Consider the following 25195-nt stretch of genomic DNA (forward strand, 5'->3'; position numbering starts at 1 on the left):
CGTCTTCATCCAGAAGCTGCTCGATGCCGGCACGTGGCACGTCGGTCCGCAAACTGACAGGTCGTCCGGAACGTTGCTCATCACTGGTTGACACACGTCCTCACTGAAACTTTTTTACCCACCGTGCTACTGTATGGTATGGTAGAGCATTATTCCCAAGAGCGTCCACTAATTCACTGTGACATTCCATCGCATTTCTCCCTCGGAGAAGGGCTATTTTGATGTAACCGCGCTGCTCAACACGGGATACTTCCATCTCGCATAACACTCGCCAACTGACTGATTTCACAGCACTCGCTGCGCTACTACCAGCTATCACACAGCCATCTGTTGTTCTGTACACACTATGCCTGCAGAACTTCCACAGGACACATATACTGTATGTTTGTGATCCGTTCACACATCTACCAGAAAGAAATAATTGCCATGACTTTTGCCCCAATTCTGGTATAAACTGCAGGGTGTTGAGCTGTAGGTAGAACGTTACCTGGCCACTGTGCGTTTGGGGGTTTATAAATGTTAAAAATAGTAACATCTGCCACTCGCCCAGCAACACAATGGAAGTCTTCGTCTTCGTTTTGAAAGAGCAGTGGATATTATCATGAACATAAGTAGCTATAGCATGTGCACTGTGATATGTTGCACCAAGAGCTGTATAACCTTTAATGCGGCCCCTTTTCCGAAACTATTCTTCATTGGCTGTATGGGTTTCCTGTATAGCCACAACATGTATATTATTATCCAGGAGAACATTGGATAGGTAGTCACATTTTGGTCTGCTGATGCTTTCTACGTTAAGCTGGAATACACGGATAAAAGGTCCAATTTTTCTTGACTGGTAACTCCGAGAAGAGCTATTTCCATGAAATACTTTAGTCATTGCAGGGAGATCCTTAAAAAGATAGGTGCGTCAGGCACAGTTATTGCTTTCTTAGCACCACCCGGGGTCACGTGTAGGGCACTTTGAGGTTAAACCCACAGATATGAAGCAATAATGTAACCCTATTTACCTAATTTTACGAGATAATAAACTTGCTTACTTGAAGAATTCTGAATTTTTCAGGCAACCTGCACAAATTTTAAACTCCACTCTTAGCTGTCCATTTTATTAGTTTATACTAATTGTGTAAGTATGTTTGCAATCAACACACTACAAGGACTTGACTGACAATGAGCACTAAAATGAATCAGCAAGTGTGACCACAACATTGGAACGAACGTAAGTTCAATACTACATATTTTTACGCATACAACAATGCAGAAGTTTTATTTGAACACTATGATATTGAAGCTGTAGCATTACTGATCTCAATGTTTCATTTCTACAACACATTATCTGCTTTGGCGTCTACAAATGGAGGAATCTGACTTAACACACAAGAGAACAGAAATGATCATAAAAAAAGGAATCTAGCAAAATAATTTAAAAATGACATTCTTTGAGTTATCACATTATTGAACACAGCCATCATTATATTGATTAATGAAACTGATTATGTTAGTTTGAAATAATTATATTGTTTACAATGTACATTAAACTTAACAATTTTGAATTTGTAGATTTAATTTTTAATCTACAAATGTCGCTTTTTCTGTGTGTCACTGTTGGTATGAACGTACGAAAACTTACCCAGAATATTTCGAGGCAACAGATTCAGATTGCATTTCAGATGATAAGAATATGATGAACAAGTGATGGAGAGACAGTGAAGGAAAGAACAAATTTTTCATAGTTGCTTAAAGGTGATGTAAACAAATACACTTCAAAAATATCTAGCTTTAACAGAGATTCTTTTTGTAGATATATATTCAATAAAACTACATGATGGAACATTAAATATTATGTTACAGTTCCTGAATATTTTAGATAGGTTTAACAAATAGAATTTTAAGATATTTGCGTTTAAGTGTAACCTTGTAAAGAAAGCATTAAACTAACGAAAATGGCCAGTTTTGGAGATAAACCAACCACTACTGAACACCGCTGTGAATAGGTTCAATACATTCCATATTGTGTAGGATTTGTAGTGTACGTACTTTGTTTCTTCTTTGATGTATGGCAACAGCTGATCATCAGCATGTTCTTCTATGAATATTTCCTCCTTAGTACCTTCGGAAGGCTGTCAGTAAGAAATAAGAAAAGTAGAATAAAGAAGTAAGGGAAAGAAATATATAGGCCTAAACAAGAAACAGTGAAAAAATAAATTTCATAGTGGCCCAATAAGAGTATAATTAATTTACCTCCCATTTAAAAATTGTATAATTGAAAGGAACAATCAAATCAAAATCATTTTAATGCAAGTGAGGTGTCTACCTTGTTGGCAAATGGTACACAAAAATACATTATTATCAAGCACTAAATTTTAAAAGAACAGAGAAGGCAATTTTGTAAATACAATATTACACAATATATGCTATTTTTTCTATTAAGCATACAGCTCATCCTTAATAAATGTATATAATTTACAACATTTTACTCATAATATATATTGTGTTACAAACATAATCAACACGTATACAACATGTGCAGCTACTTAAAATAATAGTATACAATTTCTATTAGATTAAAATTTACACTGCATTTATTTATTTTATATTTTACCCTTTTTGGAACCTAACTTGCATAATGACCTGCTGCATTTTATCCCGAGTCCCTTTTGCCACTGCTTTTCAGACAACTGATAAGATAGATACGGACATGAAAAGAAACACACTGTTGCACAGCAGTAGACAAGGTAGCATACAAAAGGAGGAACATTGTAAATGTGTAAATTTAAAATCACCTACATATTTGTGAATATTCAGCAGAGTATATGTACACATACATGTCTGGTTGGATGCACTTCTGTGTATGTGTACATGTACAATTTAAGGAAAATAAATAATAATAGTAATAATAATAAGCAGTATCTCCAAATCATTACCCATAAGCATAGAAATATCCATAATCCCTCTCTGTACATCACATTAAGACCAAAAAACATAAATCAGTCAATGTCCCAATCAATGAATGAATCAATCAATGAATCAATCAAACCACAGCAATTCGGACTGTTGGTTGTTTATGTAGAAAAAAGATTGTGGGAATATATGAAACATATTATTTCATTCACTAAATCATCTTCCTGTAAGTGAATATTTGCCAAAAAGTTGTCCCCATGAATTCCAACTTATCTTCATGTTGTGAGCTTTCCTACACTTAAAGAACATGACTTAAATGTATTCATCAACTAATTTCATTCCAAGCCATCTCTCCAATGACATCTCAGAATATACTGCTTAATGAAACAGTTTGTCTCCTTTGTCTCCTTTCTCCATGTTTCCCCAGCTGAAACTTTGCAACATCTCTGTAACACAACTCTTTTGTTAGAATCACCCACAGGAAATGGAGCTATATCTGTGGATCATTTCCTGTTCTCTACTCAAGTAATACTGGCGATGGTCTCATACTCTCATTGTGGCTTTGATGGAGATTTATATGCCCTCTCCTTTAAACCCCTAAATAACCTCATAATCATATTAAGAGATCTGTAAATTTTATTTTCATTATGCTTATATGATTACCACAATGCAGATATATCCCTATTATGAATACCTAGGTACTTACAGAGATCCCCATGAAGAACTTTCACCCATCAACACAATAATTAAACCGAGAGGACTCTTTCTATTTGTGAAACAAAGAAACTGACTCTTCACCATGTTTACAAATATAGCATTGCCCAATGTCCATCTTACAATATTGTCAAGGTCTTTTTTCCGTTACTCACAATCCTGAAATCTATTTATTACAAAGTGCCTCATCACTTATTTCAGTTCATTATTCATATTATTTACGTATCAGAAAATATAGGTCTCATAATATTGCCCAGTGGGACCCAATCCCATAACTGTTACAGGATCAAATAAAGCTTCACCTACTCTTATGTCCTGAGTCGTATTTTGTAGAGATACACCAGACGTGGCCAAATTTTAATGGTAAAAGTCTTATTTCTACCTGTATGTACACTGTCGACCTTTATAGCCTAATCCTTGAACTTGTTTGGTGGCAAAGTTACCAGTTCGTATATCCTGGTCCACACTATTTTATTTTTTTCATACAATGGCTACAGTGAGAACCACAATGTAATTTCATTATTCACATGGTTTCGTGTCATTTTTGTTAGTGCTCATGTTCTGTTGCTTATTGTCTTTTTCTGCATATTGTTGCTGCTTGGAAGTAAATAATGCGACCTATCGTTAAGACTGCGCATTCAGTAAGTTACATGTATTATTGATACTATTCACGAGTTCAATTGATATTTCTTAAGACTGGTTCTAGAGAACTCTCAAATTTTGAGGTTATGGGGAACCGAAAGGACCTTTTGCCAAGAAAGGCATTGTCAGAGAGCTACTTCTTGAGAAACGTCATTCACAACAAGAAATAGCTTCTATATTGCAAATATCACAGAAATCTGTAAGTAGAATTTTAAAATGTGAAGAGAAGAGGAAGACAAAATGTCAACAACGTGTTGGAAACTGTGGGCAAAAGAAGAAACTAACCCCAAAGAGGAAGCAAAACTGATTAATTTGTCAGTAAACAACCGCTAGGTTACTAGTTTGGATTTACGTATGACATTAGAAGAGTATGGGTCATGTGTATTAGCCAGTACTCTGAGGCGAGAGCTGTAATGCTGAAATGAAAGCAAGACGACCTCAAGGAAATGCGAAGATTACTCCTGCTATGGCTGCAAAGACGTTCCAGTGTTCCAAGACTCTTGGTCATCCAAATTATGACAATTACTGTAATTCCTAAATTATCATTCATTATTCCATTTTAACCCAATCTAAGTGATGTGACTGTACAGTACAGTAAATGTATGAAATTTTTCTTTCAAACTGTACAGCTTATTGCATTTAATGCTAGGCTTAATTGTGTAACTTATTTCCGGTTTGTTTTAGTGACGAATCGGTATTTCCTGTCAAAGAAGAGACAAGTCAATATGTCAGAAGATAAAGAGAAGCATTCCATCCAGATTGAGTGAAGCATCCAACTTCAGTGATGGTCTGGAGTGTGTTTTCTTGGTACAGCTGTGGACGATTTTATATTGTAGAAGGAACTATGAGACGTGAACAATATAGCATTAAGAACCCGTTTGGTAGCTCAGGTGCAAGAGTAGTTAGGCCAAAGTGAATTTATTTCTATGCAAGATGGGCCTCCTTGCCACTAAGCGTAGAAACAGTCCAGCCATAGAACATCCTTGGGCGATAGCAAAGAAAAGTCCAAGGAAAACAAATATAACGAAAAAAATTGGCTTTATTGAGAAGCTCGTTCAGATCTGGTGTCATGATGACGATTTAAGGAGTCAGTGTAAAATACTGTTTGAGGGTATGCCTAGTCTAATCAAGTCGCTCATGAAAGCTAAGGGGGTGCATACCAAGTACTAATGTCATCAACTTAAAAATTGGTAACATCTTATCTGTTCAATTCTCAAATTTTTAATGTTTAATAATCTGGCCACGTCTTTATAGTCTCCCATTTAGCCACTATTTTATCTATCCCAAACGCACTAATTTTTGTCTGTAGTTTCCCGAGATCTACCCTACGAAAATCCTTAGATAAGCAAATCGTGATACATTTCACCTCGTGAATCTAAAATATCTGCTATATCCTGCTGGAATCTATAAGATGAGCTTCAGTTGAATAATGTTTCCTAAACCTGAACTACATTCTATCGAACCAGTTGGTAATTTCTTAAATGTGTATAACATAATCAGAAAGAATGCATTCCAAGTGCTTGCATGCAACACAAGTCATGACGACTAGTGTGTAATTAGTGGCTTTAAGTTTAGCCCATTTTCTCTATACACAGAGTGCTACTACACTAATTATTCATTCATATGGTACAGCTGATTCATACATACTCTAATCAATATCTCAAAGAATTGACTTTCGTATATGCCCAGAAATTTTACCCATTCCAGCAGCATTTCTAGTTTGACATTTTTGTATACTACTTTCAATGTTTCATATTGCAAAGTAATTTCAAAGGATTAGGTGAAATTGTCAACTGCGTCAGGTACTGCAAAAGGACATGACCAAACCATTGGTGACATATCATATGCTTCACGAGTGACGGCTGCGATGCAGATCGACTAATGAGGTATACACATTCCCATGTTGTGTAATTGCTACTTCTTACCTTTCTAAATCTGTCAACTTTCAACACCGTACTCAGCAACAAACCGTAGTAACACGGCCAAAAGTAATTCCAATATCAAGGAAGGCAATGTACACTGCCTGCTGATGCTCGCATTGTTTTTCAATTAGCATTCTGGCAGTGAAAATTGCATGAGTTCTTCCAGCACCCTTAATGAAGATGCATTGGTTGGCTATAATGCCGATGATTTCACCCAGTCAATAAAGAAGGTTACTCTAAAAGATCTTCTCATGTACAATAGGGTGCAATTTGGATGATAATTTTCACATTCTGCTGGATCGCCATTTTGCTTATAAATAGGCACAAGGATGTTTACAGCCCTATGACTGGGAACGGAGCCAAAGTCAACTCTGGCACTGAAGAAGCTTGTCAGCCAGTTGATAATGAGTTCTTTAAATTGCTATAACTTGCAGAAGTTTGTTGGAAAGTCATCCGGTCCTGGCGCATTTTGGTTCTTCATACTCCTAATGGCACTGTCTACTTCCTTTGATGTGATGCATAAGATGGGACATACCATCAGGAATAGGGTGATGTGGTACTTCAATGCAGGAAATATCTACAAATGCTGTAGCCAGTGTTTGAGGATTTCCTCTCTGTCCAGTAATCACTGGTCATCTCTGCCTCTAATGCACACAGAGTGCTCAATACTTGTGTCAATTTTGGTCAGCTGGAAAATAGTTATTTTCTCCTTCCTTTGAGCTCAGTGGTGTACAGTGATTATCAGAACTACACCGACAAAAAATCAAGGATGCTCTTCGTGTTCAGTGAAGAACATTGGTTCAATCAGACTGGGGAGGGGAAGGTATTCTTTTTGAGAAAATAAGGTTAAATTGTTACTTCCTGGTGCGCGATACAAATTGACGAGCTGCTGCCGTGTTTCACGGAAGACAAGTGTAGGGAAGAGTTGTGGAATGTATGATGCAGACAGAGATAATGCTTCCTCATACGACTTCGAAAGGATTGTCTCTAACAGGCAATATCCGCAGTCCATTTATTAAATAGCCGTAACTGCACACACAGTTAAAGAACACACTGTATTTAAGACACACATGTTAGTCAAGGAAAGCACCAGATTGTTTCTCCTCTCGTCTGTTTGTCGCAGTAATATTCTATATTAATTAACATGCTCGAAGATTGTGTATTCCTTCCCTCATAATATTGTAAACTCAATGAAATACTGAATGAAGGAATCAACACGCCCAATGGTTTGATTACGGTGTATGTTCAATAAGGCCCCTCCTACTTTAGTGTATAGTTCACTATGGCGTAGTAGTGAGTGACTATGGACTATGTCCAGGATGTGTAGTGTGTGGCGAACGGTTTGGAAAGCTGCCTGTATTCTTGTTACAAGATGTCTTCTCTTTCTATAGGGATCACATAGTAGTCAATTCGTGTAGAACAAACTGTACACTGCCTACCGGAGTTTGGAAGCGACTATGCGAAAAGAACGAGAAACTTGTGCATTCGCACCGAGAATTACCTCTGTCTAAAATTTTTACTTCCCCTCCCTTCTCTTTTCTGACGCACAGCGGCTGACTCTCTGACATAGCAAATAGAGCAAGTTCATCAATCTGAACTGCATGACCGGAAGTAACAGAGCCACTTTCATTTCCTCAAAAGGAAACAGTTCCCCGAGAATCTGACTGCACCATCATTCTCAACATTACACGAACAGCATCCCTGATTTTTCTGTAAATACAGTTCTCACACACCTCGTACACGGGTCATTACCGTCAGTGCGCCTCGATTCAGCGACAGATTTCTTAGCCACAGGTTCCGCAAAGACTATTCTTTCCCTGTGTTCTGGAGTCTTTTGTGAAAGCCAATTTATATACAGTATGCCTTTGTCTTATGCTACAACTCTTCTTGGACTGCAATTATCCATAAGAACGTTTGATATTCAATACAACAGGAACTAGGTTATATCGTACCCAAGTTTAATGTGACGGTTGCAGTGAAAGATCTGTAGAATGTGTCCACATGTTTTCAATTGCATTAAGATCAACAAGAGGAAAATGTATGTTGTTGCTAGGGTCTTCTTCTAGTCTTTAAGCTTCCACCACTTGATGTTCTCGGGGGCATAGAGATCCTTAAATCCACTATGCCTACTTTATGCAGAGGTGGAATACAGTCAGATGATATGACATTCACATCCTTTCTTAGTCGGAGGTGCTGAACAACGATAAGGTCTATTTGCAGTCACCACAAGAGAAACCTCAAATGTGAGTTCAGACATCATATCAGATACCGAAGGTATTACCACCATGACAGCTATAAAAATTGTTAGTGACCATCATGCGCATTAAGATCATCACAGAGAAGTGGAACTCATCTTAAGGATACTCTGCAACATGATCTCGTAGCTCCTGCCAATGCTGTTCCTTATCCACGTCATCACAGCCAGATTGTGACAGAGAAAACACAAGTTCGAGAGGATGCAACGTCGAGTGTAATTGACATAAGACTGTCTGAACAGCGCTGAACCTCAGCAACTCAATCTTGCACGCTTGCGCACGCAATGAAATCAACACCATTCCTGCTGGATGTAACCTGGCAGATAAGTTCACAGACATCTTTGATGTCATGAGAGTTCTGGCCTTTCCAAAGCGACCAACTTAAAATCTAATTAACATAGCTACTCTTCAATTCTAAACCGGACTTACATTATCCAAATTGCAACAGGTTAACAGGAACAATAGAATGAAAATAATAATAATAAAGCAAGAATGATATTTATTTAATTTATTTTCCGGGTTGAACCGTGTTGTACTTGTACGCATATCACGTACAGTTTGCCGACGTTTCGAATACATTGCAGTATTCTTTGTCAAGGCGACTGAAATACCCCTACTCGATCCGAGGTAATCAGTCTCCCAGGCAGAAATTACACTACTAGAGTGGCCTTGATCTTGGATATAAAAGATATAAAAGGCCAAGATCAAGGCCACTCAAGTAGTGTAATTTCTGCCTGGGAGACTGATTACCTCGGATCGAGTAGGGGTATTTCAGTCGCTTTGACAAAGAATACTGCAATGTATTCGAAACGTCGGCAAACTGTACGTGATATGCGTACAAGTACAACACGGTTCAACCCGGAAAATAAATTAAATAATTCTTCACACCGTGGAAGCTTCACTTCTAAGAAGAATGATATTTACTAATAAAATAACTATTCTACAATAATTCTAAGCCACACATAGATGTATTCTAACTACAATAGTTCAACTGAAGCAACAAATATACCTAAAGTATGAATCTATGGAACTTATGAGAATGTAAATATTCATTGACTATGTACATAAAATTTAGTTTCCTTGATTTATCAAAGAGACAAAAAGGTGAAAAGTTTGAATGTAATTATCAGTCAAAGAACAGTGGCCAGTTATAATCATAAATTTAAGCCTTATTAATGAAAGTTAATTGAACACAACCTACGGCATATTGTTTGTTTGGTGGTTTCTACCATTTCTCTTTCACATCGACACAGATAGGTCGTATGGCGATGATGAGGTAAAAAATGGCTAGGTGTGGGAAGGAAGCAACTGTGGCCTTAATTAAGGTACAGTAGCACCATTTGTTTCCTGTGAAAATGTGAAACATGCACTTCAGGGCTGTCGACAGTGGGTTCGAGCCCAGCATCTTATAAATACAGGCCAAGAGCTACATGGCCAGTTATTCATTACAACAAGGAAGCAATTGGTTGAATTCCTTCTCTTCCAATACTTATTGTGAGAGTATCTTAATATATAATTTCAAACAGTATGTTAAAAAGTAAGTTTTTATTTTAGAAATTCAGCTTTTACAGTTCCCCAGATTTACACGCACATTTGGACATAAGTTTTCATATACACGTCCAAAATTTTACGAAACATGGGGTTACTTTGGAAAAGTAAAGAGTAAAGTAAAATCCCAATAATTGGATGCAGAGCATGCTTTCTTCCCTTGAAGTCAAGATGGGCTGCCTACGTATGCTCTTCGGATCTAGGATCGAGGTAGCCCTTACTTCTTCGCAGCTTATCTGTATGCCCTCCACCAAGAATCTCTTTAAGAGACTTATCAAGCTTATCGGCATTGAATTACGATAGACAATGCTTCCAAATTTATGCTTATATTCTTGCAACACATTCCGAAGTAACCCCATGAAAGGTCCCTGCTCAGAAGAACAGCCAAAAACATGATTCTTGAGGTGATCAAGTTAACGCAGGTTGAACCTAACAGAACTTCAGTTAGAGTAAAACAACTCACTTCAACTAACATTTCTTGACAATGAGAACATTCGGTACCACACGATACAACAAGGAAAGACTCTCACTGAGGGACAAAGGAAAAGAGACAACAATCAAGAAAAAGGTTTATCCCAATAGTTCTATGAACTTTGACTGTCCTACATCAACACAGATCTATCCATATTAAGAAACAAAGTACAAATTTATGTGAAGATAAACCGACGTCCAGAATTATCGCATGGAATATTTGGAAGCTAATACTCAGAGAAGTGTACGAAAATACTAGTAAATTTCAGGGTATATATTGTTAACGGGAATCATGGATCAAAGGTATCTGGGCATAGAGAAATACTCACGGGTCAATTCATCACCGAAATGAGGAGACTGGGTTGGATCAAACACATTTCAATGACATATGGGTGAAATATCAATTAAGAAATAGTAAATGTAATGATTATCATTATTTTACTGTAAAACCAATTATAGTAATAACATTAACAGCTAAAAGATAGCTGGGCATCTCAGAGAAGTTAACTGTTAACAATGTAGAACGACACTGCATAAGCACTGTACAAGTCTATAGATAGTTTCACCTTAAAGTTCTACACAACACTTTATAATGAAAATGCAGTTTTCACACCACACATAGGATTTCTACAAAAAAATTTACTAATTCAACAAGGCATCAATGTATCAAAATAATACACTTTTAATACTTCAGTAGTGGTGTGACGCCGGTTCTGATCCACTTTGGGGTGGGGGTGGGGTGGGGGTGGGGTGGGGGGTGGGCGGGGGGCGTGGTCTGTGTTCTGATTGGTTGGGGGTGGGGGTGGGGGCGTGGCCTGTGCTCTGATTGGTGGGTGGGTGGGGGCGGGGCTTTGCTCTGATTGGTGGGGGTGGGTAGTGCTGGGGGGAGGGTGGGTGTGTTGGTCTGTCTCTGTGGGGGAAGTGAGCGTGCGTGTGCGCGCGCGCGCGTGCAGGGTGGTGGGGGCGGGGTATGGCCTCCACCCCCTTGGCGGAGGGGTTACGTTTCCCCCTTTGTGCAGCTGTGTGTGTGTGTGTGTGTGTGTGTGTGTGTGTGTGTGGCAGGTGCGCGCTCCCCTCCCGCTGAGTCAGCATCGTTCCCCCCTCGCTCCCCCGCTGAGTCAGCCTCGTTCCCCCCCTCGCTCCCCCAGCTGAGTCAGCCTCGTTTTGTGTGTGTGTGTGTGTGTGGCAGGTGCGCTCTCCCACTGAGTTGGTTTGCACGTGCGCTCTCCCGCTGAGCCAGCATCCTTTATCTCCTATTTTTAAACATGCATGCACGTGCGCCCTCCCGCTGAGTTGGTTTGCACGTGCGCTCTCCTGCTGCGATGAGCTTAGTATATATAGAGCCAGCATTCGTTTGTGGAAACGTATTCGCTGGTTCTGCAACCTTGCTTGTGTACATCAGTGATCTATTACATATATCCTTGATTGCTGCTCGCGCTGTTCGGGATTGACCAGAGATTTGATTCACACCTAATCTTTTGGTAAGTTTTTTCTCTCTGTTTCTTTGTAACGCAATGTAATAAGTTATAACTTGATTGAATAGAGAGGATAATATTAGGATTTCTTTTTTTTGGTTTCAGAGTGTGATTTAACTGTTTGCCATCAAGTAATGGACTTGTTGAAGAAACTTTCTACTTTATCCAAATCAAGAGGAAGCGAGTATAGACCGCTAGATCAATTAGCGGTCAATGAAGTTCACAATGTACTCTCGTACCGAGCTGTTAAAACTCGGTACGGGAGGCGAATTGTTGCAGATATTTTAGAAAAATCTGGTGACGAAGAGGTGGCAACATCAGTATTTTTACCAGCTCAGTACCAAAAACTAACCGATAACGACGTGGAGGAATTAAATCAAAGGGGATTGAAGCTCATATATAAAGGCAAAATAAATTCACGTAACGAGGTAGATTTTGTTAAATAGAAAGTTTAAAATGTTTGCTTTAATATTCTAACATTGTTCATGCATGTATAGGGGGAAGGGTTGTCTGCTGAGGAGGAGAAGGCGCTAGAATCTTCCCTACCTATGTTTTATCTACCATAGTTTTTAGCTGTGTTTATATGTGTGCCTAAGCTGTTTTTTGTTTATATGTGTGCCTAAAATATGGAATATAAGCATATAAGTGTAAGACAGAGAGAAGGAATCGAACAGTTAGTTATAGTTTCTTCATGTCTTGAGGGTTGTAAGGCAGAAGAAGAAGAAGAAGAAGAAGACTGTTGGTTAAACAATATTACACCCTTAACGTTTACTGTATACACATCAGATTCTTCGAAAGAATACTATCAAGAGCACAGGAAAAATGTTGATGAGTGTGCGTTACGTGTGATATTACAGACTCCAGGGTTGGATAAAAATGCTCATTTTTTAATATTTTCTGGTTATAACTACAAAACTCTAAGGTTTGAATCGAATGTGATAGTGTTTACTGATATGTACAGTAAGATATATCAACAGCATTTGTTATGCAGTCTTCAAGATGAGTGTGATTCCGAACTAATTCACTGTTCTTGTGACGTTATACATTCCCCGTATTCGTGGATTCAAAAACAGTTATTGAACTACAATACGGATGTACATACTGTGTACAGCAACTGTCATTACTGTCTATTTAAAGTAAAGAAATTATGTCAAATGTATTAATGTTTATTGATATGTACAGTAAGGTATATCATTAGCATTTGTTATGAAGTCTTGAGAACAAGTGTGATTTGAAACTAATTCCTTGTTCTAGTAGCATTATACATTCCTTCCGCAATGGTGGATTCATGCGGAAGTACATAACTGTTATTGCTGTTTTTTATTAAAAATAGAGAAATTAGGTAAACAATGATGGAACCAAAACGTTTGAGGTTGTCAGAAGAACTTTCCTTTTCTTTGGATAATGTAACAAACAATCATAAATTTGAAGAATTTTTAAGTGACACATTCACCTCCGTAGAGAGTATGTTAGAACAATGTGGTTTGGACAGAGGGTTGAATGTGTCTGTAGACGTTATTCCATCAACTCATCTTTCAATCTATGAACCCACGTTAATTGAAAATACAAATGAATTGAATACATATTGGGTAAATCTAGTTGACAGTCTAAAGAATTGTATACAAAACAATAGTTTAAGCAAAGTAACTGTAAGAGTAGAAAAATGTTGTATGGCTTGGACATTACTAGAAACTAGTTACAGGATGCGTATGTTTACAGGGTCAATTAGAAATAGTTGTGAGTTGAAGGATCCTAAATTGTTTTTGGAAACGTGTTACATATGGTTTAAAAAGTATGTGCAAAAAGCGTTAGAAAGTAGTGCGCTTAAAGTAAACACATCATTGATATCTGAACACATATTGCCTAGTTCGGATCAGACAACTAAACTTCACACCAACACCAAAAATCATATTATTACTATTGCAACAGATTTACGAGACTGGTATGAAGAAAATGTTGTGCAAGAGACCTTAACCAAACTGAGTCGCTATCCAGAGAGAGATTCTGGGTGGGCTTTTAAGTCGCTGTTGGAACTGCGAATAAACATAAATTCATATGTAGGATTTCATGCGGGTCACCATTTGAAATTACCTAAAGCCATACGGGATAAGAAAGCTGTTGTTAATGTACAATGCAACGATGATGACTGTTTTGCATGGTCAATTGTAGCTGCTCTTAACCCAGCAAGAACGCATACCGAGCGTCGATCATCATATCCACACTATAGAAGTGTTTTAAACTTAGAAGGAATTTCATTTCCTATGGAAATGCAAAAGTTGTCTAAATTTGAAAACCAAAACGATATATCAGTGAATGTGTATGGAGTAATGTATGAAAATGGAAAGTGGATGTATGCAGGACAAGATAGCAATCAACCGTTTACAACTGTACCTATTTACATTATAAAGAAATTAGAGGGTTCTGCAAGGAAGCATGTAAACCTATTGCTGCTCCAAACGGAACAAGATAACGTTGTATACCATTTTTCGTGGATCAAATCTCTATCTCAGTTAGTGTCTTCAACAGTTAACAAACATAATCATAAGATCTATGTGTGTGAACGCTGTTTATCATACTTTGGTACACAACCCAGACTAGATAACCACATGGTTACGTGCAGTCAATTTAATCCTGTAAAGTTAGAAATGCCGAAAGAGCATGAAAAAATAATCAAGTTCATTCATTATAAATATAAAGAAATAGTTCCTTTTACTATTTATGCTGACATCGAATGCGTTTTGAACCCGATTGACACGGCTATGCCAAGCAATGAAACTTCCTATACAGCTCCCTTGAATTATCACAGAGCGCACAGTATCGCTTACTATTTGCATTGTTCTTACAATGAAACATACAGTAGATTTAATTTATATCGCGGAGACGATTGTTGCGAATGGTTTGTTAGAGAATTATCTAGTATTGTTCAAGATATAGCACATTATTATGCTCAAGTAGTTCCGATAGAGGAACTTAATAGAGATCAGGAAGAAGAATATTTAGGAGCAACTACTTGTCATATTTGCGAAAAAAAATTTGTCGCAACAGATGTTAAAGATCATGACCACTTAACTGGAAAATTTCGTGGTGCTAGTCACCAGTGTTGTAATCTACAGTACACCTTACCGAATTACATACCAGTCTTTTTTCATAATTTGAGTGGATACGATAGTCATTTTATTATCAAACAATGGTGTGAGAAGATTGTAGAGGTAGAGGAGAATGATGATAATGCGAGTGAGGTATTTAATCCAGGAAGGGTAACATTAATACCTACTAATACAGAACGCTATAAGTCGTTTACTAAAGTTGTTCCTGTTGTTGATAGTAAAGCTTTCAGATCGTTGCAATTACGATTTCTTGATTCATTCAACTTCTTAGGCAGTTCATTAGAGAAATATGCTTTGTACATGAACAATGATGCTAAACATATCACGCGGAAATATTTTCCAGATGCTGTTCATTTCGAATTGATGTGTCAAAAAGGTGTTTTTCCTTACGAATATGTAAAGGAAATAAGCGTATTAGATGAAAGAAGTTTACCACCAAAAGATATGTTTGGTAGTTTGCTTACTGGTAGTTCTATTTCTGAGATAGAATATGAACGAGCACAACGTGTACGGAAAACTTTTAATTGTGTTACTTTGGGTGACTATTCAGATTTGTATTTGAAAACTGATAAGCTACTTTTAGCAGATATTTTTGAAAACTTTAGAAAGGTGTGCAGAGAGACTTATGGGTTGGATCCTGCTCATTATTTTACTGCTCCTGGTTTAGCTTGGAGTTCGCTTCTAAAGACAGCAAAAGTTCACATAGAACTCATCACCGATGTGGATATGATGCAATTTGTAGAAAGAGGTATTCGAGGAGGAGTAGTATATTGTGCTCATAGGTATGTTGAAGCTAACAATAAATACATGAGCGATTACAACCCAGAAATACCTGACTCTTATTTACTGTACTTGGATGTAAATAACCTATATGGGTGGGCTATGATGCAGTATCTCCCAGTAGGCATTTTTTCTTGGGTAGAAAATGTAGATGAATTTGATGTGCTAAATGTAGATGATGAATCTGAAATAGGTTATATTTTAGAAGTGGATTTATTATACCGTAAAGAAATACATGATTGGCATAACGATTTTCCACTTTGTCCTGAAATTAGGAAATCTCCTGCACAAAAGGCTCCTCCTAAACTTATGACAACACTACATAATAAACATCGGTATCTGTTGCATTATCGAAACTTGAAACAATGTTTAAAAATTTACAGAATACTACAATTTAATCAAGCTCCTTGGATGAAACCTTACATTGAATTGAATACAGAAAAACGTAAGCAAAGCACAAACGATCTTGATAAAAACTTTTTCAAGTTAATGAATAATTCCGTTTTTGGTCGCACACTAATGAATGTGAGAAAGTGTAGGGATGTTAAATTGACAACACGTTGGGATGGACCTTTTGGTGCTGGGCGTTTAATAGCGCAACCTACCTTTAAGAAACGAGTCATTTTTGATGAATCGTGTGCAGCTATTGAAATGGAAAGGGTGATAGTCAAGAGCGATAAACCAATGTTTGTAGGAATGACGATATTAGACTTATCTAAAACAAAGGTAGTTGATTTTTATTATGCGTACATGAAGCAAAAGTATCCAAAGGAGGGGGACCTTACATTAGTGTATACTGATACAGATAGCCTTATTTATCATATAAAAACTAAGGATGTTTACGCAGATATAAAGGAAGATATTGCTGAATGGTTTGATACAGGAGACTATTCAGAGGATAATCCTTACAGAATTCCTAGAATGAATAGACGTGAAATAGGCTACATGAAGGATGAATTGTCAGGTGTGTTGTTTTGTAAATTTATTGGACTTAGAGCAAAAATGTATGCTATAAAAACAGAAAAGAAAACTGTAACAAAAGCCAAAGGTGTAAAATCTACAGCGAATTTGACAATAGATGATTATGAGGAGTGTTTCAGAGAAAATAAGCATATGATGAAAAATCAGTATTCTATACAATCAAATCTTCATCATGTGTTTACTGTGTGTCAAAACAAAGTAGTTTTAACACCAGATGATGATAAAGGATACATCCAATGAGATGGTATTTCAACTTTAGCGTGGGGTCATTACCGCATTGATGGTGATAGTAAAGAAGTATAAGAAGTATGATGTTTCATGTACTAATTAAAATGTATGTACAGGAACTAATAAATTATTTGTGTACCTATTTGATTGTTATTAAAGTATAAATGAAGTGATTATATATGTAATTAAATGTAAAAGAGCTAGTTTGTAAAAATAAAAAATAATAAATTTATATATATTGCTTGTTTTTATTTTAACAATAAGGAAGATGGTGAAATAAATAATAAACAAAAGAGGTTATATGATATTTATTTAATCAAGACACATATACAAAAAATGTGTATATAAACATAATTACACTATCTTTTTTATTATTTATTCCTTTGAACAGCAAGGACTATTATAATACATCTCCTTCACCTTTTTTTGTTTACACATACGACAGTCCTTCTTCATACTGGGAGTACCATCTATTTGAGTAGTAGCGTTTGGATCGTTGTTGAAGTAATGTTCATAACAATATTCATATTCAGGATGTTTTTCCTTGAATTCATCTGGCAGTATGTTCCAAAGAAAAGGAAGTTGATGATCAGCAAGCGAAATCAGAATCTCATCAGGCATATAACACCAGTCCAGAGTGTTGAATGATTTAAGTCCACTATGACGATATTTGTTTATAGAAGCACTCACCATACGCATAACATTACTCTCTTTAGAGAGCCAATCATGCATGTGTTTATTATGCCATAACGCACATTTCTGTTTTTCTTCTTGATGTAGTTCACAAGGAAAGTATTCATCATCACTGGTTTCTTCTGCTGTCAAGGCTGCTTTCGAACATCCGTACATTGACAAATCAGCAACAGGTTTAGAAAAACAGTTTTAAACTCTTCACCCAATCCGTTCACCACAACGAAACATTTGTTTTGTAAGTCTTTTAAATTTTTTATAAACTTATCTTGTTTGTCGAATTTAATTAAAGCTGCACAACTAAAGTCAGCATCCTTGGTGTATTCACAGAAAGCACATTCAACTCGCCCATTATCCAAAGGTTTCAGATCGATGAGAACTAGTGGAGACTGTTCCATGATGAAAGAGAAGTACACGCACATGGAGTGAAGGTTTCCTCTTAGCCCACATCTCTTTTATAGTAACTCCATCAATAAACACTTTATAGATGGCGACACGAGCGCGGTGAAGGAAGCATTGATTTATGACGACACCACGCTATTGTTCAGTCATACCTATTTTTAAGTTCTAGTATAGTATGTTCCATAATAACAGAGAAGTATGCAAGCATGGTGAGTGTTTCTTCTCAAGTCTACATCTGTTTTATGGTAACTTCTCCGCTAAGTGGTTTATAAGCCACAATTCGGTCATGAAGAAGTGCGTAAAGAGATGTATTCGCAGGAATGTCGGCGTCGGTTTCAAATTCTACACGAATGTCGACTGGAGATGAGCGAATAGAGTCATTTTGGTGAGAACAATCGATAATAATCAAAGGTGCCAATGTTTTAAACTCTAGTCTATCAAGCATAGGTCCAACGATTTAATTTTCCTCTAATGACTAATAAGCAGCTCGAAATTTTGTATACATATCATACAGTTCGGAAAAGTCTCCAGCACTTATTTTAACACGTATGTCTTCATTTGGATAATATTCCTCATTGAGAAAGACTTTTAGTTTAGAAATATTACAATGATCAAACACACAAGCGTTAGTGGTTTTTTTCTTTCTGTTAGTTTGAAATCCAAAGATAATAAAACGTGGTTTTTCTAGTTGTGAAGATGCTTTTATTGTCCAATTCATTCGTTTGGTTGCAGGCAGAGAAGGAAGTTCATACAATTCCCACGATCGAAATGCGATTTGCAAGTTCTCATTTCTTTCTACAATGTTAAGCATGCGTGCTTGTTCTTGGTGGGAGAGAGAGAGTGAAGGCACCTTCCAGTAAATATCCTCAATAATTATATTAGAGTTATCATTATCTTCTGTAGATGTGAGGGTGCAATTATCGTTGCTACTTCTAATTAATACTAGTTCGTGGGAGCAACCTGTGATACACTTTTGATAATCTTCAGCAAAACCTAAAATATTAGAAAGAGGCATAACGATGTGAAAGTAACCTGTTGTACGGTCAGCTAGGGCATAACCTGGACTGACAGGGAACCAACCAGTATTTTGGAGATTGGTTGTAGATTTCGTTGATGCAAAAGTCTTCATAGTACTTGCTATTCCCAAATTCCTTGTTCGATCGATTTCTGTACCATTAAGTTCATATCGACATTCGCTGAAGAGAAAAGCACCGAAATTGCTATCTAGGGTAGAAGTAGTGGATATAGCTCCTGCTCCGTTTGTAACTTTACCTATAACGTGAAGATAACTTTTTGAAGACAACAGATGGTATTCTTGCTTGCGTGCTGGGATTCGTATTTCATCATTGTAGCCGAATGTTGTACCTGCGTAAGGGCGATAGGTTCGCTCCTTAACAGCAGTAATAGAACGATTGAAAACAGGTTTTTCTTCTATGTTTAGCGTACGAAACATGGTGGAGGTGTTGTTTACCATACAAAAGTTTAGTTCACTATGAGCAAAACACAGAGTGTGTTTTACCTTTATAAGGGCTGATAGCACTAAAACTTAAAACCTTCGTTTGTAACTGTTGTACATATTGGGTGTACGTGTATCCGTTTGTAATAACTTTAAGATTCCGCCTGTAACTGTACTTATAACGTGAGGATTACAAGAGATAGAATCCTTGCTCGCGTAATAGGGGATTCGTATTTCATCATTGTATCCTGCAGTACCCGAAGTAGAATGATTGAAAAACAGTTTTTCTTCTTTTGGCGCTTGAGACATGGTGAATATGTTGTTTACTCTCTAAAGGCTTAGCTGACTGTAGGTGAGAACGAGGTGTGTCTGTTTAGTTTTATATCTTTATAAGGGTAAAGAACTTTGTATCCTAAAGATTCCAGATATCGTTTGTTGCTTAATGTCAATGGCTTTAGATAGATGTGGTTCGAAGCTTTATGTTCTCCACTACCACTTCTATCGCTTGTATTTCTATAGACGATTCCCATGTGTTCATTCGATAGGTCGTATATGAAGCGTAACCGAAAGGTTTTCGTCAAGAAAATCAACCTTATTTTCAGTTTGATCTTTGAGAGTCACAGTGATGTTGTTTACACTTTGTAAGGCAATAGGATAATAAATGATAGGTAAGGGTTGCTCAACTATTTTATACCCTGGAGCAACGTTAGGATAAAAATCGTAAATGGAATGTGTACGTTTTCCGTTTAAAAATGCACCGCTTGCAATATTGCACTCTACACGGATAACGTTAATGTTCGAAATGCAGATAGGGGAAGGTGAGATATTAGTTGTGTTTGGTTTCAAAATAGTTCGCCCGAAACCAAGAATAGGTGCCAAAGAATCGTCAACGGTGAAATCGATTGTATACTTGCTGTAAAGTTTTGATTTTAAAGTATGTTTGTCAAAGGTTAAAGTAAAATTACTGTTGGGTCTGTTTGTACCATTCTTTTCGTATTCATGTGTTTGATCAGGAGTATCTCCTATTCGTGCAAACTTTCTATTTAAAACATCTATAAGATCCTGAATTTCATACATTCCTGGTGGTATCTTTATATCATGATTGATATCTTTATGTTTACCTACATACCTAATTCTCAGAAGATTATTATTTTTAGTTATGTTAGGAATCGTGTATGAGGTATACAAACTCTTCATGCCTACTTCGTACGAATAGTCATCTAAAACAAGCGCTGGAGATAGTTCCATGCTCAATTCCGACCCATTTCCAGTCAACGTGTACACCGACTCCTTTCTACTCTTCATGATGAATGATGTGTTGTCAACACTTATCAGCAGTATTTATAGTTAGTAGAAACTGTAGACATAAATGTCCACAAATAACGCTATCAAAAGATTGGTAACGTTCGTAGTTATATAGAATACGGTTACAACCACGCAAATAGCGTGATACTTCACAAGGTGGTCTCAAATCACCAAAACTGTCAAAATAGTGTGCATGCTTCCCTCTTTTATATATTGCTACCCAGTGTGAACCTGAAAGGGAAGAGGGTTCTAGATTTACAATACAACTCTCGTTTTTGTGTGCGTACTTAGGCAACGTGTCTCTCATGTAAACACCACGAAAATAAGGAATTCCTAACTGTAAGGCATACTGATGTAATTCAATGTTAGAGAGCGGTTTGTATGGCAGTTTCAGAGGTATAGACCCGATCCTTTTTTGTAAGGAGCTAAATAGAGGCCTTTTCCGCCCCGTAAGGCTACTGCTTCCATGACATGGTTGTGACGTTGCATCTCGGACAGTTGCTCTCTTGCTTTTTGGCTTTGTTTATAGCGTTCACTACACCTGCCGCTCCTCCCGCTAGGCTTCCTAAGGCTGACAGGCCTGCGAATAGTGGAATAAGTGGAATAATCCCCCCCAACTTTTTGTGGTAATGGGATAACTCTTCTTCTTTTTCCTACACTGTTGTTGTTCTTGTTGTTGTTTCCTACAGCTTTGCGTGCAGCTCTGAGTGCTGCGGAAGCTGCCTGCTTGATGCCGACACCTGGTCCTAGACGTGCGAGCGCAGAGCGAGCTTTCTGAATAGCTAATAATAAATGGTTTTTCCTTTTTTGTCTTCTTTGTTTTCCAGCTCCTAGCTTTACCTTGCCTTTCATAATTCCAGCTACGGCTAACGCCGCAAGCCTTTCCCGTACGCTTGCGTCCCGTGACTTGACTCGAGCCCAAGCCTTAGAAGCTAATACTCGATCGGCTTCACGTCGATGATTTGCATCAGTTTCTTGGTACGCAATATCGTGCTCTTTGCACGCTTTATCTAGAGGATTGATGCCTGGATCACCACGTTTCAATCGTTTTTCGAGTCGGGTGCCTGGTCCACAATACTGGTAACCTGGAATGTGTGCTTCAAATGGGAGGTGGTCAATACCTTTGTTTATAATTTTATTCAATAACCCACGTCCACAACAAGTCTTCTTCTTCTTCTTCTTATTTTTCTTCCTCTTCTTTCTTGTACTAGTAACGTTGTTGTTACTCGTTCGAGTGACAAACATCGTGTGAAAGCTTTCACCTCAAGGTAAGCATATATATATAAGCATGCAGGTGATGCATATAATTCAGTCCGCTATGGTTAAAACGGTAAAACAAACCATCTCTCTACCTGTTCGTGTAATAGAAGACGGTGATGGAGGAGGAGAACAAAATGCTGTGCGACGCCACAGTGTTCTCCTTCCAAACTCTTTGCGTTGTATCATATGTGGTCCATCGAATTGTGGAAAAACTAATCTTATGATTAATCTGTTGGAACACCCAAATGGTTTGCGTTTCGCCAACGTCTACGTCTATTCGAAATCGTTACAGCAAAGTAAATATGCTCGCTTAGAAAAGGTGCTGGCTTCCATTCCAAGTATCTCCTATTACAGCTATTCTGAAAACGAAGATGTTATACGTCCTGAAGAAACAAAACCTCACTCTGTGATTATTTTCGATGATGTAGCGTGCGATAAACAAAGTATTATGAAAACATATTTCAGTATGGCTAGACATTTTGGTGTTGACGTGTTTTATCTATGTCAAACTTACACCTGTCTACCCAAACATTTACTTCGAGATAACGCAAATTTTATTATATTATTTCGACAAGATGTTGGAAACCTAAAGCATGTGTACGATGATCATGTTAATACGGATATGAGCTTCGATGAGTTCAAAGAACTCTGCGCTCAGTGTTGGAATGAAAATCGATACAGTTTCCTTGTTATCGATAAAGATAGTGAATTACATAACGGACGGTATCGTAATGGATTCGATACGTATTTCGATACACGGAAGGTATAAATACTGCGAATATAATATGGATCATATTCATTTGATCTACTGAGTAGTGAGTGTAAACATCATGGAGGTATGTGGAAATGTTAAGGTTGCTGTATCTTACCCAGTACTGGAAGATGATATACCAACTAAGGCTTATGTGGATGGTATTTTGTTTGAAGCTGTAGCCAATAACATATACCGCACTGAAGATGGAGATTATTCATTAAATAATAAGCGACTACGTTGTGTAGCCGACCCTCTACTTGAAAATGATGCATGTAATAAAAAATGTGTTGTAGATTCTCTTAACGAATTCTAGAAAACAATTGTTAACAATTCTGGAGTGGGAAGTTTGCAATTAGGATCCACTACAGTTACCGGAATAGTAAATCAAAACGCAGCTTTTAATGCAGTGACCTTGGAACATCTTCATAATTATACACATTCTAAAGAGTATTTAGACGAATCAGTTGTAAAAGAACTTAATGAATTGAAACGTAAGATTGACACTTACGCTGATATTTTTGATATTCAAACAGAGAGTGATATAGATGTTAAGAAAAGAAGACTAACCGGTTTAGAAGATCCGAGAAAACCTCTTGATGCGGTAAATAAACAATATTTGGAACTGTATGCATCTAGTCAGGAAGATGTTAATGCTGTTGTAGAAAGCATAAACCAAGCTGTAAACGAACTCAAATCAAACTTAAATAAGCAAAATAACATTATAGAAGTAAACACTGATAACCTCAATATACACAATAAACGCATATCTAAAGCTTCTAATCCAATTGATTCTCAAGATGTTGTTACGTTGCATCATCTTGAGAATTATGCATATAACAAACAATACACAGACTGTGTGATAGCCAACCATCAAAATGATATTAATGAACTTAAACAGAACGTTGCTCACTTTGATATAAAAGAAGAAACCATTAACATAAAAGGTAAACGCCTATCTGATGTTTCAGACCCTGAAAATGATCAAGATGCTGTTACTCTACACCACTTAAAAAATTATGCATACAACAAACAGCATACCGATAGCATAGAGGCTAACTATAAGCAAGACATCACTGATCTCCCTCATATAACTGATGTAGTAACCGATGATATCAATAAACTTAACAATAACGTTACCAATCATGTTGCTCACTTTGATATAAAAGAAGATACTATCAACATAAAAGGCAAACGTCTATCCGGGGTTTCAAACCCCAAAGAAGCTCAAGATGTGGTGACTTTGCAGCATCTAGAAAGTTATGCATGCAGCAAACAACATACTGATAACATAGAAATTGCCTATAAGCAAGATATTGCTGATCTTAAAACCCGTATATCAGATGTGGTGGTCAAAGATATCAATGAACTCAAAAATAACGTTTGCAATCATGTTGCTCAGTTTGATATAAACGAAGAAACCATTAACATAAAAGACAAACGACTATCTGGGGCTTCAAACACTAAAGAAGCTCAAGATGTTGTCACTTTGCAGCACCTAGAAGATTATGTGTACAACAAACAGCACACCGATAATATAGAGACTAATTATAAGCAAGACATCGCTAATCTTCAAACTCACATAACTGATGTAGTAGTCAATAATCTTGATGAACTTAAAAATAACGTTACCAATCACGTTGAGCACTTTGATATAAACGAAGATACTATCAACATAAAAGGCAAACGTTTATCTGATGTTTCAAACCCCAAAGAAGCTCAAGATGTCGTCACTTTACAGCATCTAGAAAATTATGCATGCGGCAAACAAGATATTGATAAAATAAAGGTCTACCATAAGCAAGACATAGCTAATCTTAAAAATTTCATAACTGATGTAGTAATCTATGATATCAACGAACTTAAAAATAACGTTAACAATCACTTTGCTCATTTTCATATTAACGAAGAGACTATTGATATAAATGACAAACGACTATCTGGTGTTTCAAACCCCAAAGAAGCTCAAGATGTTGTCACTCTGCACCACCTGGAAGATTATGCGTACAACAAACAGCACACCGATAACATAGAGGTTACCTATAAGCAAGACATCGCTACACTCAAAGCTAGCATGACTAAAACGCTTAATTTGTTAAACGAAAAGAACATCGAATGGATCCAAAAATCCATCGTTGAAACAAAAGATAATATATTAAGCATTGTAAATGAACGCGTTCTATCTATACTACAGGCTTTAAAAAATAAGCTGCTTGTTCATTTCCTTCTACAAATAACAAGCATACCATCAATGTACGACAGTCCCTTTTATCGTCTCAATAATGGACATCTTACATACACGTTACC

General features: G+C 37.1%; 1 protein-coding gene across 1 annotated transcript in view; it reads right to left on the reverse strand.

Annotated features, from left to right (window-relative positions):
* Positions 1-1934: 1934 nt before the first annotated feature.
* Positions 1935-25195, reverse strand: part of LOC137503355 (uncharacterized) — a 47811-nt gene continuing 24550 nt past the window's right edge. Inside the window, exon 4 of the mRNA XM_068230912.1 lies at positions 1935-2120. Coding sequence (XP_068087013.1) covers positions 1935-2120 — 186 coding nt within the window. The remainder of the gene's footprint in view (positions 2121-25195) is intronic.

Source organism: Anabrus simplex, chromosome X, assembly GCF_040414725.1.
Source record: "Anabrus simplex isolate iqAnaSimp1 chromosome X, ASM4041472v1, whole genome shotgun sequence".
In the NCBI taxonomy this organism is placed as follows: domain Eukaryota; kingdom Metazoa; phylum Arthropoda; class Insecta; order Orthoptera; family Tettigoniidae; genus Anabrus; species Anabrus simplex.